Source organism: Cicer arietinum, chromosome 3, assembly GCF_000331145.2.
Source record: "Cicer arietinum cultivar CDC Frontier isolate Library 1 chromosome 3, Cicar.CDCFrontier_v2.0, whole genome shotgun sequence".
In the NCBI taxonomy this organism is placed as follows: Eukaryota; Viridiplantae; Streptophyta; class Magnoliopsida; order Fabales; family Fabaceae; genus Cicer; species Cicer arietinum.
Genome location: NC_021162.2, coordinates 44,838,127 through 44,852,480, shown reverse-complemented (window position 1 = coordinate 44,852,480; position 14,354 = coordinate 44,838,127). Strand labels below are relative to the sequence as shown.

General features: G+C 33.3%; 2 protein-coding genes across 2 annotated transcripts; both read left to right on the top strand.

Moving 5' to 3' along the window:
* Window positions 1-13,480, top strand: LOC101515204 (uncharacterized). Its single transcript, XM_073365795.1, has 13 exons — window positions 1-48; window positions 1,196-1,288; window positions 1,485-1,567; window positions 1,691-1,783; window positions 1,889-1,970; window positions 2,043-2,102; window positions 4,851-4,993; window positions 5,177-5,354; window positions 7,311-7,375; window positions 7,473-7,529; window positions 7,611-7,704; window positions 7,868-8,008; window positions 12,649-13,480. Exons 3-13 carry the CDS (start codon window positions 1,557-1,559, stop codon window positions 12,781-12,783), a joined length of 1,059 nt encoding a protein of 352 aa, XP_073221896.1. The 5' UTR covers window positions 1-48; window positions 1,196-1,288; window positions 1,485-1,556; the 3' UTR covers window positions 12,784-13,480.
* On the top strand, window positions 8,010-9,662 carry LOC113785666 (uncharacterized). Its single transcript, XM_027332268.2, has 2 exons — window positions 8,010-9,200; window positions 9,497-9,662. The coding sequence occupies exons 1-2, from the start codon at window positions 8,234-8,236 to the stop codon at window positions 9,532-9,534; spliced, it is 1,005 nt and encodes a 334-aa protein (XP_027188069.1). The 5' UTR covers window positions 8,010-8,233; the 3' UTR covers window positions 9,535-9,662.
* Window positions 13,481-14,354: the final 874 nt, after the last annotated feature.

Here is a 14,354-nt window from a genome sequence, read left to right as displayed (position 1 = left end):
AAGGAAATCTGAAGAAAGTTCGAAGATTGTAGTTGGCAAAATAATTAGGTACTCATTTCTACCCAAGTTTTTCTCATGTTGAGTCTCCTGCATCATGATGAAATTTTGGATAAAGTTGAGTTTTGATTTTTCAATCATCCCTTATTGAGCTGGTTACTACAGAAATGTTAAAAAGTAATTTTTTTCTCATTGATTAAATAGGTTTGTTTTTATTGATTTTCTCATTTTAATGGGTTTCTGTATGCTGTTACCAAGTTCTGGTAAAATTGATTTGTCTTAAGTGGTGACCAATAAATATAATTTGTGATTCCAAGCAATCTAGTTTAGTACAACTAGCAGTATTCGAGTTTTTATCATGTTACTTCATGCCAGTGAACACACAACAGTTATGACTTGTGAAACCTACATTTGTTGCTTTTGGGTGAGCAAATAGTCCAATTTAAAGTTTGAGACAATTATAGTAACTTTAATTTTCCATTTGTCTTGTTAAGCCAAGTCCAGAAATATAATCATATGGAGTGACATGATGTCACAGTTTAAAATGGAAATTGTTGGAAAGCTGACATAATTGCAGCTTGCCCCTACCCATCTTAATAGCAGCAACGTCGGGCCACCTTCGTTGTGCTGGGTGTTAGGGTGTGTGTTTAGCCTCCTAATGCCTAGAGATATGGTCTAAGACTAAGTTGTGCTTGTAAGACTCAGACAATCCTCATCTTATAATTCAGTTTTGTAGGGCCAAGTTGGGCCTTAAGCTCAAGTTTGAAGATGGGATTGAAAAATTGTTAGGCCCCCCACATTGTCCACACTCAACATCTATAGCCTTGTGTGAGGGGGTGTTTGGAAAGCTGCCTTAATTGCAGGCTTGCTCCTGGTCGCCTTAATTGCATCAACTTTGAGTTTCCTTCATTAAAGCCTCTGACACCTTCGTTGTGCAGGCGTGTGTTTAGTCCCATATTGCCTAGATATATGGCCGCCTAAGTAGTGCTTATAGGGTTCAAACAATCTTCACTTGACAAGCCGGTTTTGTGAGCTTGAGTTAGGCTCTAAGGCTGAAGTCTAAGAGATGTCAATGCTAGGCTCAAAATGTTGAAACTTGCAACCATATGAAAGGTGGAATGACATGCGTCTGAGCCCTCCCCCTTGATCCTCTCTAATTTATATTTTCTTCCTTTAACATTCTATAACAATATGTCAGGTCTCCTAGACCAGTGTTTGTCTCCAAGTCATCCTGTACTTCTGAGCTGCCCATCACTTTCCAAAAAAAGAGACGCAGGAAGAAAAGAAACAAGTTAGTATTCATGTCTATTTTACCTTTCTTATATATCAAACAAATCTACAGTTTTTTCTTAATATTTGGATTTCACTAACCAATGCATGTGTCTACATGGTTTCATTTTCTTGGATTATATGAATTGATTTTTCATTATAGTGGTCTGCTTTTTTTTTTTTTTTTTTTAACTTACATGCTGTGTTATGTTATGAAGGTCATCAAAAAGGGTCAGCAGCTCCAATTATTCCAAGAGTGCTTCTGTGCCTGTTGTACCCAGGAACTGAAGATGAAAAAGAAGTTTGTACCTGTCTTTACATTTTTGGCACCCTAATGTAGTTAGGATAATTTGCTTGTCTGAAGTTGTTTACAACAAAATAATTTTTCAGCCACCCTTTTGTTCTAACCAAGTGTTACTACCAGGTCACTATCCATAAAGTTGAAGGCTAAGGCAATCGCTTCAAATTCAAATTGTTTATCTCCACAAAATAAGAGTCAATGGAAGATAACTAAGAAGTGAGTTCCATACACCCTCTTCACTTGTGTGCATCAGCTGCAGTGTTTTCATCACTGTCTGGTGATGTTAATCATTAATTTTTAAACCAATGTGTTCTTTTCAAGGGATCAGCGGTTGCACAAGTTAGTTTTTGAGGAAAATGGATTGCCTGATGGAACTGAAGTAGCTTATTATGCACGCGGACAGGTTTGTTTGTGGTTTGATGCAAACAGTTATTGTTGTCTATTATGCTGCTGACAGTTACATTCTGATTGACAGAAATTGCTTGAAGGCTTCAAAAAGGGCTCTGGAATTGTTTGTAGATGCTGCAACACTGAGGTATCCTCACACTTAGCTTGTATATTTGTAGGCATTCCTTGAGAATAATTAAATCTATTATATATATTTAAAACAGACTCTCGATGCAACATCATCATATTTTGCCACATCATCGTATTTTGCCACTTCAACGTATTTCATCCGCATCAGCCAAAAAGCTGATGTGTACCTCATGAGAGTACCCCTCCTCTTTCAACAACTTCTCATCTTCCTTCCACAATTTCTTTAATACCTCCAAAATTTATTTAATAATATTATTTTATAATAAATTTATAAATTATAAAATTATTTTACAATTATTTATAATAAATTTATAAATTATTTTACAATTTGATAATAATTTATAATTTATATTATTATCAAATTATTTTATAAGTTATTTTATAATAAATTTATAAATTATTTTATAGTATTATTAGTCAGTTACCAGTTGTAATAATTTATATTATTAATCATTAAATTCAATTAAAAAAACCACATAATCACTCATAAATATCGACATGAATGCTATTTATCTAATACTTCTTACAATTATATGATTCCACTTATGGTGAGTAATGATTTTATACGTTTCTAATTCAATTACTCATTAATGTCAATTCATTTAAAATTACTTTCAATTTATGTCAATCCATTTTTTTTAGTAACATTTTATAAAATAAAAATATATATTCTATTTGACATAAAAGACACAAATTTATTAAACATAATCATAAAATACGAATATATAAAAAGTTATTAAAAAAGTTACTTTCAATTATTAAAATAGACAAATTTATTTAAAATTATAATCTATATGAATATATTAAAAAATATAATGAACCAACGTTTACTGTATATGTGTTCTGAAAAAATATGTTAACACTAAATTTTTATCAATTAAATTATATATTTATAATTGAATGTTACTTTTTATTTTAATCATAATTTGAATGTTAAAAAAATTAATGAAAAATTAAGTATTGCATAAAATTAAATTATTTTTTAATAGAATTTATTTTTGGTACCTATATTTATAATACATAAAATATTACTTATAAAACTTATAAAATTATAAAATTATTTTACAATTATTTATAATAAATTTATAAATTATTTTATAGTATTATTAGTCATTTACCAGTTGTAATTACTTATAAAACTTATAAAATTATTTTACAATTATTTATAATAAATTTATAATTTATAAATTATTTTACAATTTGATAATAATTTATAATTTATATTATTATCAAATTATTTTATAATAAATTTATAAATTATTTTATAATATTATTAGTAATTTAACAATGGTAATAATTTATATTATTAGTCATTAAATTCAATTGAAAAAAACCACCTAATCACTCATAATCGACATAAATACTATTTATGAGGAGTAATGATTTTATACGTTAAAAATTCAATTATTTATTAATGTCAATTCATTTATAGTTACTTTTAATTTATGCCAATCCATTTTTTTAGTAATATTTTATAAAATAAAAATATATATTCTATTTCAGAGAAAATACACAAATTATCATTATATGTTCTACAACATAATTTAATATTAACATTTTTTTAAAATAAAAAATATTAAATAGTCAATTATACTTTTAAATTTTTACATCTTATTGTTTGGTTTGTATTTTACATTTTATTTTATCAAATAAATACAAGTACCATTATATGTTGAAAAATAAATTGACATTTATAGTTACTTTCAATTTATGTCAATTCATTTTTGTAGTAACATTTTATAAAGTAAAAATATATATATTCTATTTGAAAGAAAATACCCAAATTTATTAAAAATAATCATAAAATACGAATCTATAAAAAAATTATTAAAATCTATTATCTATTATATATATTTAAAATAGACTTCCGATGACACACCAACTTATTTTTTTTTACAAACTCTTGATGAAATATATTCAATAATTTTTTTTATAACAACTTCTCATGTTCGCAATTAAAACATCATATTAATAAAACAAATAAATTAAGCTACGCTACAATATAATTCAACATTAATATTTTTTACATCTTATTTTTGGGTTTGTATTTTACATTTTATTTCATCAAATAACTACAAGTACTATTATATGTTGAAAAATAAATTAATAATTAAAGTACAATGAGTCAAACAATTATCCTATATAATAAGTTATCATACGGATTTTACAAAATATTTAAAAAATTAAATTAGATGATTGTGATAAACATGATTTTCCTTCATTTTAATTTTCCTAATCATATTCAATTATTACAAATCAATAAAGTAATATTATAAAATAATTATATTTATAATACATAAAATATTACTTATAAAACTTATAAAATTAATTAATTAATATCCGCGCAGCGCGTGGGCCATAATCTAGTTGTGTATAATTTATCACATCTTAAATTATCTCTTATGATTGGTTTTTAATATTTTCTTATATATCATAATTTGTTTTCTTATTTAATTAAGTATAGGAGTCTAGTATTGGTATACATAAAGACTATTGCATTGTCTGTAGTAACATTCGACGTTTTGTTCACACCATATCAATAATTTTATTAATCCTAATATTCCTTTTCCTTCCTCACACCTAAAAGATTAACCCTATAACTTCAACATATGCTTTATTTGGTAAATAAAAAGATAGTCATTAGTGAACTTTTATGTTCCGATCTTTGGAATGTACAGAATGTGCATCTCTATCAAGTATTCCACGTGGTGACTGGTACTGTCAATTTTGCCAAAACATGTTCCAGAGGGAAAAATTTGTGGCCTACAATGTCAATGCTTGGGCTGCTGGAAGGGTTGAAGGAGTTGATCCTATTGAACAGATCTCCAAGAGATGCATCCGCATAGTCAAAGACATTGACGCTGAGCTTAGTGGGTGTGCTTTATGCAGGTAACACGGTAAAGATTAGCAACCATTTTATTTGTATGGACTTAGCTCTTATCTTCATGGTACTTGATATTGGCAGCAGTCACCATGTAGACGTGATTTTGTATTTAAATAATTGTAAAACTATATTGTATCTTTGTGATTTTTCTGAGATACACTATGTTAAGAGAAAGTTTTGTACATTAGGGGTGTTGACTTCAGCAGATCTGGCTTTGGTCCACGCACGATAATACTCTGTGATCAGGTATGCACTCTAGTATTGATGTCCCTACCAAAGGCCTCTCTGAGATGGAGGCTTCTTAATGGAAAAACCGCTTCTCCTGAAACTAGACCATTGCTTTTGGAGGCTGTCTCTATCTTTCATGTAAGTTGTTCCCATCCTTCTGAATTCATTATAATCCTTTTCGTTCCCTCTTTAGTGGAATACGGTAATTGTCCATGTTCATTCCCACCAACAAATGATGGAACTGTAATCCTACATGGCAATGTTATACTTAGCGATAAAATTGTGGCACTCATGATGTGGAGTTCTGTGGCACATAACTTAATACAACGCAGCTAATGCGGGACCAAATTTGAGCAGTTTTAGAAAAAGAGGGACTGCAACGATGTGAAAAAGTCAGTAGGGACTAAAACCCAAAACACGTGTTTATGGGAATAAAAAAGTGACCTAAACTTTAATATATAGGGGTGGCCTGGAAAAATTATATATTGAACCATTTTTGGGGAATCTTTGCACTGTATGGGGTAGTCTGTCACAGGATTTCACAGCATCACCACGGTGTGCCGCGTGTCCTAGGTCTACTACTCTCTGTGTTGTGTATGATGCCGTCTTTTGAATAAGTCACCGTCATCGCGACTCAAATCATGGCAAATGGCAGCCGCTATTTACGAGTTGGAGAATTTTACCACATCTTCCTATGGTCTTTGTCAGGCCTTTCCCTCTGGTTTGAGATTCACCATGTTTTGACATTTTCTGACAATCCTCAGCATTTTGTACTCTTCGCAGTCCTGTTCTGCCTCTGTTTCACAATGAGTCACTTTAGCAAATAAAAGACTCTTTTAAAATTAATGTCATTTTCAATTTTCAATGTAACTTTCATTATTATTTTTTTTAATTGTACCGTTCAATTATTACTATTTGCATTACTTTCAAAACATTAACTATACCTTGCATTAGTTCATGGATTTAATTTATATATACTGTTGATGTAAATTTTTGTTATACTGTAAGTCAATCACAACCATTGGATAATTAGAGATTTTAACTTTTACAATAATTTTTTTTAAAGTCATGCACATGAATGGTTGTAATGTGCTAATAATGTAAAACTTTTTATACTGACAATACATGACAATTAAACTCATAGTTCATTAGGGTAATTGGTAAAACGACTTTTCTCTTTCTTCTATCTATTGTATTTCTTAATATATATGCAAAAAAATTTAAATGACACTTATTATGAAATGGAGGTAGTAGCTAATTTTGTATTTGGTGTACTTTTTATGCCTTGTGTGCTCCTTGTGTTTTGTTGTTATTGACTTGTTTGCCTTAGGTTTATGGTGATTGTGTGTCTAGACATTGTCATTACTCAGTTTGTCTCATTTTAAATGTTATATTGTGTACAATTCTTAAGAAAATGATTAATTGTGTTGATTTCCGTAATAAAATGAGTTTCATTTACTTAAATGTCCTTATTAATTGTAGTTAGTGAAGAAGTTTGATAGACTGAGATATAATAAATAAAGGTATATAAGTGAAAAGAAGTAATTAATGTTGTATTGATATTGTAAAATGACAAATAATTTTTGACGGAGAAAAATGACAAATGAGACGGAGGGAGTATGTCGCCATGACTTTTGATTACTAACAATGTTTTTTTAGCATTTATGTGTAGTACAAATTATTTATCTTACATAATTTTCAATATAGTAGCCATCACGCAATTTGATATCATGCTAAAGCTCTGTTTGAGGCTGGCTTCTCTGCACTGCTGCTAGACATTGACAATATGACTTGCATTTTATATTTAGTTACATTCAACATTTGCTGTATGATTTTATGATGATTATTGTGCTGCTGAAATTTCCGATAGCTTGCCTTGACAGGCTTAAGCCACTATTAACTTGTATATAAGTTTGTTTCAACATTTTCACACAGTATTATGAGCTTTATGCATGGCTTGCGTAAATTTAATATTTTACAATGTCAATTACTATGGCACAACTTTTCTTTTATCTCTTGGGATACCACTTTTGGTTTTGCCATAACATTTTATTACATTTGTTGGATTTGTGATTTAAACTTTGCTTGCTTCAGGAATGCTTCGATCCTATTGTAGACGCAGCTAGCAGACGTGACCTTATTCCAGCAATGGTTTATGGGTTAGAAACTCTGTTTAAAGCATTGGCTTCATCTCATTTTTCTCTTCAACTTTAATTTAATTTTCTTTGTCTCAATTGATGCATCTCTCACATACAGAAAGAATGTGCGGGGTCAGGAGTTTGGAGGAATGTATTGTGCATTACTAATAGTCAAGTAAGGAGTGGTTTTCTGTCTGTAACTTTTATTATTTGATACTTACATTACTATTTACAGTTTGTTTCTTTGATATTGAAGTTCATCTGTGGTATCTGCGGGCATGCTTCGAATCTTGGGCACTGATATTGCTGAACTTCCTTTAGTTGCAACAAGTAACAGTCACCATGGGAAGGTATGAGACATTACTGGTTGTCTGCCTCACTTGCATCATATGCTTTCTCTATTTGATTGAAACTCTGCTCTGATATTTTGATTGATTTGTTGTGTATTGTGGCCACTTGCCGCAGTGACTTGGTATTGCACTAATTATAATTCTATTGGCTTGATCCAAACAGGGCTACTTCCAGACACTTTTCTCCTGCATTGAGAGGCTCTTGGCTTTCATGAAAGTAAAGAACCTTGTGCTACCAGCTGCAGAAGAAGCACAGTCCATATGGACAGATAAATTCGGCCTTAGCAAGATGAAACCAGAACAGGTGTAAAATCTGTTTTACTACTATTATTTTGATACTTTTGCCACCGCGCGTGACGGCGCGTCCGGAAGCCATTCGCAGTGCCGCTTCTTCCACCGCACTCGCCTCGGCCCCCTGCTTCCATATCTGCCCTCAGTTTTCAGTTTCGAGTTACGGATATACGAGTTCCAGTTCAAACTACCCCTGTTTTCCCGGTTCCGACGCGTTTTCTGACAATATGTGCTGACCATGGCGTCTCAGTCTGAAACAAAGAGCATCTTCACCAACTACATCACTTCTCCTCTCTCTGTTGAAAAATTGAATGGATCAAATTATGATAGTTGGGCTGCCGACATCAAACTATGGCTACGTGGTCAAGGTTACGAGAATCATCTCACCCAAAACCCTGAAAAGGTGAGTGTGACTGAAACATCCAAATGGAGTCAGATTGATGCTCAGTTGTGTAGTGTCATTAAGTCTACACTTCATCCAGATATTACACCGATTTTCCGTCCGCATCTCACGTGTGAATCGGTTTGGAGTCAAGCAAAGGCACTCTATACTAACGACACACAACGTCTCTATAGAATTTGTCACCGCTTGTTGAATATCATTACTCCGAAGTCACTCGATGGCTCTATTTCAGCATATCTTAGCACCATTCATAGTGCACTTCATGACTTTGATGAGCTTCTCCCTCCTGCTGCAAGTAATCCAGCTGAACATAATAAGGAGTTAGATCAACGCAGCACCTTCTTCATGCTTCTTGCACTCTATGGCCTACCCCAAGAGTACTCTGCAACTCGTGATCAAATTTTGGGGTCTGTTACTGTTCCGAATATGTCTACTACCTCAGCGATCCTCCTTGGAGTACCAGCAAAACATCCAGTTGACCAGTCTATTACTTCAGTTCCGGGTGACACTGCTGCCCTTGCATCTCAGGGACATAATCAGCATCGTTCTCGTGGAGGACCATCCAACTCTAAGCCTCGTCCCAAATGTGAGCATTGTCATCATCGGCTTGGACACACTATTGATCGCTGTTGGAAGTTATATGGTAAGCCTTCGCCTTCGATAAATGCAACTCAGCTTGATCCATCTGCAACTATTCAGACTACACCATCTCCACAAGGCTCCCCGGCAAACTATGAAGATTTTCTCCGATGGGTTCAGAGTCATCTGAACTCTAGTTCTCCTACTTCGATTGCACACACTGGTAACTCATCTTCTCTCGGCCCTTGGGTTCTTGATTCTGGTGTGTCTGATCATGTTACTGGTAATAAAGGTCTCTTTTCTTCACTCTCTACATCTGGTTTTTTACCTACTATAACTTCTGCCAATGGTACTCAAACCCGATCTCAAGGAATTGGCACTGTCCACATTCTCCCTTCCATCTCAGTTGCATTTGTTCTCTATGTACCTGGATGCCCCTTTAATTTACTTTCAATTAGTCGATTGACTCGGTCTCATAATTGTATTACTACTTTCACTAATGATAATGTTACCTTGCAGGACCGGAATTCGGGACGGACGATTGGCGTCGGATGTGAGTCACAAGGCCTCTATTACCTTTCTACATCTTCCAAGACGTGCTCTGCCACAGAGTCCCCTCATACTATCCATGCTCAGCGAGGACACTCAAGTCTTACCAAACTACCAAAATTGGTGCCTAGTTTGTCTAAGTTGTCTACTTTACATTGTGAGTCGTGTCAGTTAGGGAAACACACCCGTAGTAATTTTCCCGATCGAGTCAATAAAAGAGTATCCTCTCCCTTTGCTTTAGTTTACTCTGATGTTTGGGGTCCCTCTCGTACTGTGTCTACTTTAGAGTCTAAGTATTTTGTTACTTTGATTGATGATTATTCTCGTTGTACGTGGTTATTTTTAATGAAAAATAGAACTGAATTGTTTTCCATCTTTGAGCAATTTTATCAAGAAATTAAAACCCAATTTGGAATTTCCATTCGTACCTTAAGAAGTGATAATGCTCAGGAATATTTGTCTTATCAATTTCAAAATTTTACGACTTCTAACTGTATTTTACACCAAACATCATGTCCTCATACACCTCAGCAAAACGGGGTAGCCGAACGCAAAAATCGGCATCTCATTGAAACCACACGAACCTTACTTCTCCATGAAATTGTTCCATTCCGTTTTTGGGGGATGCAATCTTAACGACATGCTACCTTATCAATCGCATGCCATCTTCTGTCCTTGATGGCAATATCCCTCATTCGGTCCTCTTTCCCCATACTCCTCTTCACCCACTACCACCTCGTGTCTTTGGGTCCACGTGTTTTGTCCATAATTTATCTCCTAGTTTGGACAAATTGTCAGCTCGGTCACTCAAGTGTGTCTTTCTCGGTTATCATCGGTCCCAAAAGGACTATCGTTGTTATTCTCCCACACTACACCGTTACGTTACATCAGCTGATGTTACCTTTTTCAAGTTTGTACAACATTTTAAACCTACCCATATAGCTTTTGAGCCCTATCAGGACATTACTCCTGAACCTCCTCAAGTAGTTATCCTTCTCCCACCCACTCATATTCCTATTGAACTTGCCGAGTCTGCCCCTCAACCTCCCCGACCACTACAAACATATCAGTGTCGTTGCTTACCCTCTGTTGTGCTTGTTCCTGTTCCCATTACAGACTCTTCTCTGATGCCACCTCTGGATTCGGCTCTGCCACCTGAGTCTGACCTTCCCATTGCTCTTCGTAAGGATATTCGCACCACCCGTAATCCATCTCCTCATTACATTGATTTGTGTTATCATCGTATTTCTCCTTTACATTACACTTGCTTGTTCGTCTTGTCTTCTGTTTCTATTCCTAAAACTACAGGTGAAGCATTATCCCACCCTGAATGGAGGCAAGATGTTTGATGAGATGTGTGCTCTACAAAGCAATGGTACTTGGGAATTGGTTCCTTTATCTCGTGGGAAGTCATTAGCCGGGTGTCGTTGGCTTTATACAGTGAAGGTTGGTCTTGATGGTAAGATTGATCGATTTAAGGCTCGTTTGGTAGCCAAGGGATATACTCAGATTTTTGAGTTGGATTACAGTGACACATTCTCACCTGTTGCCAAAATGGCATCTGTCATACTGTTTTTCTCCATTCGACATTGGCCTCTCCATCAGCTTGACATTAAAAATGCCTTTTTGCACGGTGGTCTTGAAGAGGAAGTTTATATGGAGCAACCACCAGGGTTTGTTGCTCAGGGGGAGTCTTCCAACATGGTTTGTCGGCTACACAGGTCCCTTTATGGTCTTAAACAATCTCATAGAGCTTGGTTTGGCAGATTCAACTCGGTAGTACAAGATTTTGGTATGATCTGTAGTGAAGCCGATCATTTTGTATTTTATCATCACGCAGCCCAAGGGTGCATCTATCTTATTGTTTACGTGGATGACATTGTTATAACTGGAAGTGATCAGCAAGGAATACTCCAGTTAAAACATCTCTCAAATAAATTTCAGACTAAAGACCTTGGTAAACTCCGTTATTTTTTGGGTATTGAAGTAGACCAATCCAAGGATGGCCTTGTAATTTCACAAAGAAAATATGCTATGGATATTCTTGAAGAAACTGGCCTACTAAATGCCAAGTCAGTTGATACTCCTATGGATCCAAATGTCAAACTCCTACCCAATCAGGGGGAGCCTCTATCAGATTCAGGAAGATATAGGAGATTGGTTGGAAAATTAAACTATCTCACAATCACTCGTCCTGACATTTCCTTTTTTGTCAGTGTGGTAAGTCAGTTCTTAAATTCTCCTTGCCAAGAACATATGAATGATGTAATCCGGATTCTTAAATACATCAAAAGTGCACATGGAAAAGGTCTCATTTATGAAGATAGAGGACATACTCAGATAATTGGCTACTCAGATGCCGATTGGGCAGGCTCACCCATAGATAGACGATCAACTTTCGGGTATTGTGTACTTGTTGGAGGAAATTTAATATCTTGGAAGAGTAAGAAACAAAATGTTGTTGCAAGATCCAACGCCGAGGCAGAATACAAGGCCATGACACTAGTAACATGTGAACTCATCTAGTTGAAACAGTTAATGAAAGAACTTCAATTTGAAGAGGCCAACACAATGACACTAATATGTGATAATCAAGCTGCATTGCACATTGCCTCGAATCCTGTTTTTCATGAGAGGACCAAGCATATTGAGATTGATTGCCATTTTGTTAGAGAAAATATCGAATCGGGTGACATTATCACTAGCTTTGTCAATTCCAATGATCAGTTGGCAGATGTGTTTACAAAGACATTGCGAGGTCTTGGAATTAGTTATATATGTAACAAGCTAGGTGCATTTGATTTATATACTCCAGCTTGAGGGGGAGTGTTAAATATTATATTAGAATGTAAATATTATATTATATTAGATGGGTTGAAATATTCTGGCACGTTAGTCTTACTGTAAATTATGGTTGTTTAATACCCTTTGTCTATATAAAAACATTCCGCTGTGTAGTTGAAACACACGAGTTATTCAATATGTCTCTCAATACTCTTTATATTCAACAACTACTATTATTTTGATATTTTTGTCAGTTTCAGTCTAGCATTTCACTATCCAAATTACTTATACCCTCCTCGCCTCCGACTTGAAATATTGAGTTTTCCCTTGTCCTGCAGCTTACCAACTACAGAAAGAACTGCAGTCAGTTTGTGAACTTCCAAGGGACAAATATGCTTCATAAAATGGTGCCTCCATGTCGAGTCATCAATAATCAACCTAACAAATTTTTATCTAGAAAAAGTCAGTCATGAAAGGGAAAACCCCCTAGATTACTTCCGTCTCTTTTCATGTCTGATGGTTAGGTGTATATATAGACTGTTTGTTACTTGAAGCCATCATTGGCCCCGTTCCTGCCTATTGTTTAAACAGTTATGATGCCATGTTTTCTATATCAATTATATAGTTTAAGAAAACACAAGTTATATTGATTTTGGATCCGATACAGCACCACCCCCTTTTCAGCTGACGTTATAAAACTCGGATTCGTAATTGGCTCGCTTGGAATATTGGGTCAACAGTCACTGACCGTAGTAAGTCGTTGTTGAACCTATTAAAGGTTACTATATATTAATTTGTGTAAAAGTGGTCATGAACACGGTATTCAGTTCAACGTAGCTTCAAAACCTGGGTTCAAATCCTAAATCTGCGATGATTTGACATTTAAGTTCATATAAAGTTCGTGAGATCCACCATTTTTGCAATCTTTACTGATATGCAACGGGGTAGCCGGCTGGGCATAGAAGAAGGGATTAAGTATATTAGGATTTTCTGTTGGAGGAAATTGGGCAGACTTGACTTTCTCTAAAAAGGTTAAATCTTATTTTTTTTTTTTTTAAATTGATCAGATTGATGCTCTCTATGGAGTTTATTAACTCCAATAAACTGGTTAGCATATATATGCAATTAAAATATAATATTTATATTTATAATAATAATAAAATAAAAGATTTCTCATATTTTTATTATAACTTTTTATTTTTTTTCTTTAAATTTTTTTTATATTTATATAATAAAAGACTTTTTAAAAAAAAATTGATCTCTAATTTTTTTTCCCACTTCTCGACATCCATATTCATTATTCTCTCTGAACTATTTCCTAAACTATTGTTCTATAAATTAGACATTTGTATTTTATTTTGTTTATAATTGTTGTACATATATACATCAAATTTATTATGAAAATTTTTATGGTTGCACGAGTCAACAAAATTCACGTTTTTTATTGGTCTATTTTTCTTTTTTGAAATAGATAAAATGTCATATTTTAAAAGTTTTAACACAATTTATTTTAATAGACTAACAAGTTAAATCGGACTTTTTAAAAGATCATACCAAAGTGTAAAATAAAGCTTTTGACATGTAATATACCAAACTCAAGCTTTAATTTTTGTAAGTAGATCTAACTTATTTAAGCAAATTTCAGTACAACCTATTCTCACCTCTAAATATAGTTATTTTAACACAAATATGATATTTTAACACAAATATTTGACATCAAATTTCGACATTAAGCCATGGTTAATATAATTTAAGTATGTACTTAATTATATTCACTCGATAGTTAATAAATATAACAAAATATTACATCTTAATAACCGTCTATTAAATCCAATTAACTACAATTTTAAATTTTACTAACTACATTTTTTAAATGTTGAAATAAACATATATTTATTAAACATCTAAATTGTTTTTAAATATAGATTGTTTTTTAGTGTTCGGAAATAAATAAATAAATAAATAAATAAATATATATATATATATATATATATATATATATATATATATATATATATATATATATATATATTTGTTAGTACAC

What these genes read in the sequence shown, in the direction of transcription:
- LOC101515204 (XM_073365795.1), top strand. An exon ending in AGGCTGTCTCTATCTTTCAT is followed by an intron (nt 5,355 to 7,310) that starts GTAAGTTGTTCC and finishes TGCTTGCTTCAG; the next exon opens with GAATGCTTCGATCCTATTGT. An exon ending in TGTGCATTACTAATAGTCAA is followed by an intron (nt 7,530 to 7,610) that starts GTAAGGAGTGGT and finishes TTGATATTGAAG; the next exon opens with TTCATCTGTGGTATCTGCGG.
- LOC113785666 (XM_027332268.2), top strand. Translation starts at nt 8,234, where the DNA reads ATGGCGTCTCAGTCTGAAACAAAGAGCATCTTCACCAACTACATCACT. An exon ending in TACTTCGATTGCACACACTG is followed by an intron (nt 9,201 to 9,496) that starts GTAACTCATCTT and finishes GTTACCTTGCAG; the next exon opens with GACCGGAATTCGGGACGGAC.